General features: G+C 45.4%; 1 protein-coding gene across 1 annotated transcript; it reads right to left on the bottom strand.

Moving 5' to 3' along the window:
* Nucleotides 1-505: 505 nt before the first annotated feature.
* On the bottom strand, nucleotides 506-2,789 carry LOC136581724 (protein kinase C delta type-like). Its single transcript, XM_066582348.1, has 4 exons — nucleotides 2,700-2,789; nucleotides 1,634-1,927; nucleotides 1,298-1,441; nucleotides 506-691 (listed from the first exon to the last, which is right to left on the bottom strand). The coding sequence occupies exons 1-4, from the start codon at nucleotides 2,787-2,789 to the stop codon at nucleotides 506-508; spliced, it is 714 nt and encodes a 237-aa protein (XP_066438445.1).
* Nucleotides 2,790-4,171: the final 1,382 nt, after the last annotated feature.

Below are 4,171 nucleotides of genomic sequence, written 5' to 3' on the forward strand. Positions count from 1 at the left end.
CTCCCGAGCCCACTCCATACAAACCCTGCACACAACTGCCAAACGTACAGTGTATGTTGCCAGGATGTTTAAAAAAAAAATCCGGCCTCCTCCACCCCTTAATAGCCGGCCATCACTCACCTCATTTCCCCATCGCTCATTACAATACTGTGATGGACAGGAGGAAATGCAATTACCAGTAAATGTGAAATAATCATAGACATGTGCTACGATGTCATTAACTAGAAAAAAAAAATCCGGCCTCCTTCCACCCCTTAATAGCCGGCCATCGCACACCAATGTGTTTCCCCTTCACCCGTGGCAGCACCATCAGCTGCTGCTGTCATTGGTTCGGGGAAATCCATCTACTGGTAAGAAAAAACGGTATTTTTAAGGTCTTTAGTATAGTGCACATGTCTATGATTCTACATGGCGCAGATGTTGTGGCGCCGGTACTTACCGCCAGCTGGGTGGTACTGCTGGCACACTCCTAAGGGGTCCCACGGTGTCTTTTCTCCTGATGTACTCATGGGGGCTCAGGAGGACCGCTCGCTCTGGTGGTTGTAAAGCCGGAGTCCAAGAGGGTCTTCAAGTTGGAGAATGAAAACCCTCTGAACATGGCCTGGTCTTTAGCTGACGGGCGGAAGTCCTTGGCCTCTGCTGCTTCCACGGCGTCCAGGTGGAATGGCTGAAGATGTTGAGGTTTAGATGACTGCAAGAAAAGAAAATACTATTCTGATTATGGTGAGAAGGGTTTTCCCATGTAAGACAAACTACGGACCTGTTTGCTGACTGCATTCGAATCAGTGGGATTCAGCTGCAATACCAGGCATAACCACTAAACGATATATGACGCTGTGCCTGATATACAAGGAAAATGCTGCAGCGCTCACTTTTCACTGTTCTAATATTGATGACCTATCCTAAGAATAAGTCATCAATATTTAAAGTTTGGGGTTTTCCAGTTGTGAACTATTGATGGTCCATCCTCTAGATAGGCAATCAGTAGTAGATCAGGGAGGGAGTCCCTCACCATCCAGGATCTAGTACAATTCTGCTCATTTACTTACCTCAGGGATGTGCGGTGGGGGCACTCTAATGGATTCCAGAGTCCCAGTCGATCAGCTGGAAGAACAGGTGCTTTCGGATGTTTCTGTTGACTCCGAGACGCTTAGCCGGGTTCTTTTTGAGGAGCTGAAATGAGAAATGTCACTGTTATTACTGACTATAATTACAAGAATCTGACTAGAAAAGGCAATAAAAGCATCACAAATTATTACAACATTAGAACTCAAAGAAATATAAGTAACACTCTTACCTGTAAGATGATGTTCTTCGCTCCGGAGGTGGACTCATTAAAGAGTTTTGGTTTATACTCACGCTCGCCAGTAATCATTTTATTCATGATGACTCCAAATGAAAACCAATCGACGGCGGCGTTGTATTCCTCTCCGGCGTCCATCTGCCATAAACAGTAAACAGTAAGTTGGGAAATAAGTTTTTCATCATTACATGGGATCTGGACACTGCACTAGGCGAGCGCTGAGACCGCAGTCCTCTATACCATCCCTGGACTGCTGTCTCCAGGATCCATGACCCAAGAACATTTATACTATTTTTTGCCATAAGTGTATTAAGAGTCTATTCCTCTCACCTCAGGAGCAATATAGCCTTCGGTCCCAGCATGATCGGTGGCCGTTCGGTCTCCGTGCATGTTCTCCAAGGCAAGACCGAAATCTGTGATCTTCACATGGCCCGTCTCAGCCACCAGGATGTTCTCGGGCTTCAGATCTCTGTGGATGATCCCCTTGGCGTGGAGGTGCTGGATGCCGCACACCATCTCTGCAGCGTAGAATCTGGTGCTGTTGACATCGAGCCGTCCCTTCGACTGCAGGAGTTGGTCCAGGTCCCCGCAGCTCAGATACTCCAGTCCGAGTAGAACGTGCGTCTGTAATGTAGAAGAGACGTATGAGAAGGTACAGGTCCATACAATGGAAGAATCTGTCTCAAAATGGCCGCTAGATACAAAATGGAGCATTATAAGATGTAAATAAGCTTGTGTGTAGTGAAACAATAATTAAAGCAGAAATAACTTGCAGAGCATGGCATTCGGTGCAATGTCTAATGATTTGTTTTTTTTTCTATTCATCCGAGAACATTTGCCTGGTACAGTCGCTATCAGAAGAGACTCCTCCACTCCTGAGCTATGGGAAAAGAACAAATTGTGCTGATAAGACGCTGCGATCATCCAAACTCCAAGGGAGGACGGGATAACGTCCAGGAGGAGTAATCATTTGAAGGACATTTCACATATTTATTCTCACTGCGCTGATTGTTGAACAAAGCACAATTCTTGATGTTTTTTCTAACCCAATGAAATTAACCCCATGACTAATGATGACGTATTCCTTTCCTGTATTTAGAACTATACTCAGTCAATAAACGCTCAGAGTATGTACGCCTTAAGCAGAGTGAGCTATATACTTGCTGTGGCTCTCTCTCCGTATCTGAGGAGAACTAGAAACCGACTCTTGTGTGGTTCTTGGCCTCCGTGCTGCAGCGGATACGAATTGATTTGGAACCCAAGACTTGAAAGGTTAATGTGACCTAGCGGTCCTTAACACATATAAGGAGGTTGCTTAGTATGACGTTATATTACAAAGTCCACATCTACGGGGCACATAGCGGTGGAGTTTGCAGATGTGCGATAACAACTATACCTTGGTCTGAAATGCAAATTCTGCATGGACGAGGAAGGGACTCCCAATCGTAAGCTGCAGAACACGGTGCTCCACCATCACATCCGCCATCTCCACTTCCGCTAGCAGGGCTTTCTTCCTGATGACCTTCACTGCGAATTGCTGGCAGGTAGCAGTGTCCTCTGCCAGCACAACTTCCCCGTAGGCTCCCCGGCCGAGTACATGTTGGAACCGCAGTCTCTCTCGGATGGTCGTAGAGGTGGTGCTTCCTGAGCCAGTTGGCCAAACACCGCTGGGTCCTCCTAACAGGGAGCAGAATAGTAGAAGTGGTAATGTTTGTAATATCTGCTGCACATTATTCACACTGATGGGAATAATGTACATGTGTAATGTATATGTGGTGTAGATATTTTCAAATATACATACAGAAGCAGTAAATACTACCTTAAGGGCCGCTTCACATGAGCGTATACGCAAAAGCTCTCTCCAATGCAACGTATTTGCACATAACAAGGTTGTTGAGGTTGATTTGCAGTCATGCCTAGTACTGTACTTTTTGTGCACACGGGGCCAGGTCACGTGACACCCCCTTCCATGGATTAAAAGGCTATTTATCCTAATGAAGTCCAGATGTGTTTTTTAGCAGTTTTGCGCAGTGTTTTATGCATTCCCCTGGCATATTTGCGCACCTATGACTTTAGACTTCTATGAGGGGCATTTGCTACGCAAAACACAGAAAGATGGAGCAGAACCTAATTTTTTGCGTGTAACAAGATGGCGCACCACCACACTACCAACCGAGCTGTGATAGAATATCTCCATGATAGTCTGCCAAAATGCTGGATAGGATGGAGAGGTGCTGTTGAATTCCCTCTCTGTTCCACTGATGTAACCCCCCTAATGTCTACCTGTGGGGAGCCCTAACGGATGTGGTATACCGTGGAAAACCAGCTACACTGGCTGCACTATGGAAAGAAACTGAAACTTAATGCAGATCAATCCCTGCGGACGCTGTAACCAGTGTTCTTCATGCAGAATCCCTTTTCTCCCTTTTTCCTTGGGCTATCTGATAACATTTATATCATAGTGTACCCTTAGAAGTCCAAGTTGTTGCATATTTTTTCCTATCCATAAACATCCTTATTCAGGATCGCTGATCCTCTTGGCCACAATTGGCCTTCAGCGATTCCTGTCTAGTTGTGTAAATGTGGTATCCTGGTCTTGGGTTCCAAATTAATTCTGTATTTTTGTCTGTCAATCACTTTCACGTTCATTCCAGTATCTACTTGGTCTGACGTAGATTATGTGTGTTCAAGTGCCCTGGTTTTTAATAGTATCTCTAAAGTTTGGTTTTAGACATCTAATATAGGGGACATTATTGCAACTGGGGCTAATATAGGGGACATTATTGCATCTGTCCCTATCTGTCCCTATCTGTCCCTATCTGTCCCTATCTGTCCCTATCTGTCCCTATCTGTCCCTATCTGTCCCTA

Source organism: Eleutherodactylus coqui, chromosome 11 (genome assembly GCF_035609145.1).
Source record: "Eleutherodactylus coqui strain aEleCoq1 chromosome 11, aEleCoq1.hap1, whole genome shotgun sequence".
Classification (NCBI taxonomy): Eukaryota; Metazoa; Chordata; class Amphibia; order Anura; family Eleutherodactylidae; genus Eleutherodactylus; species Eleutherodactylus coqui.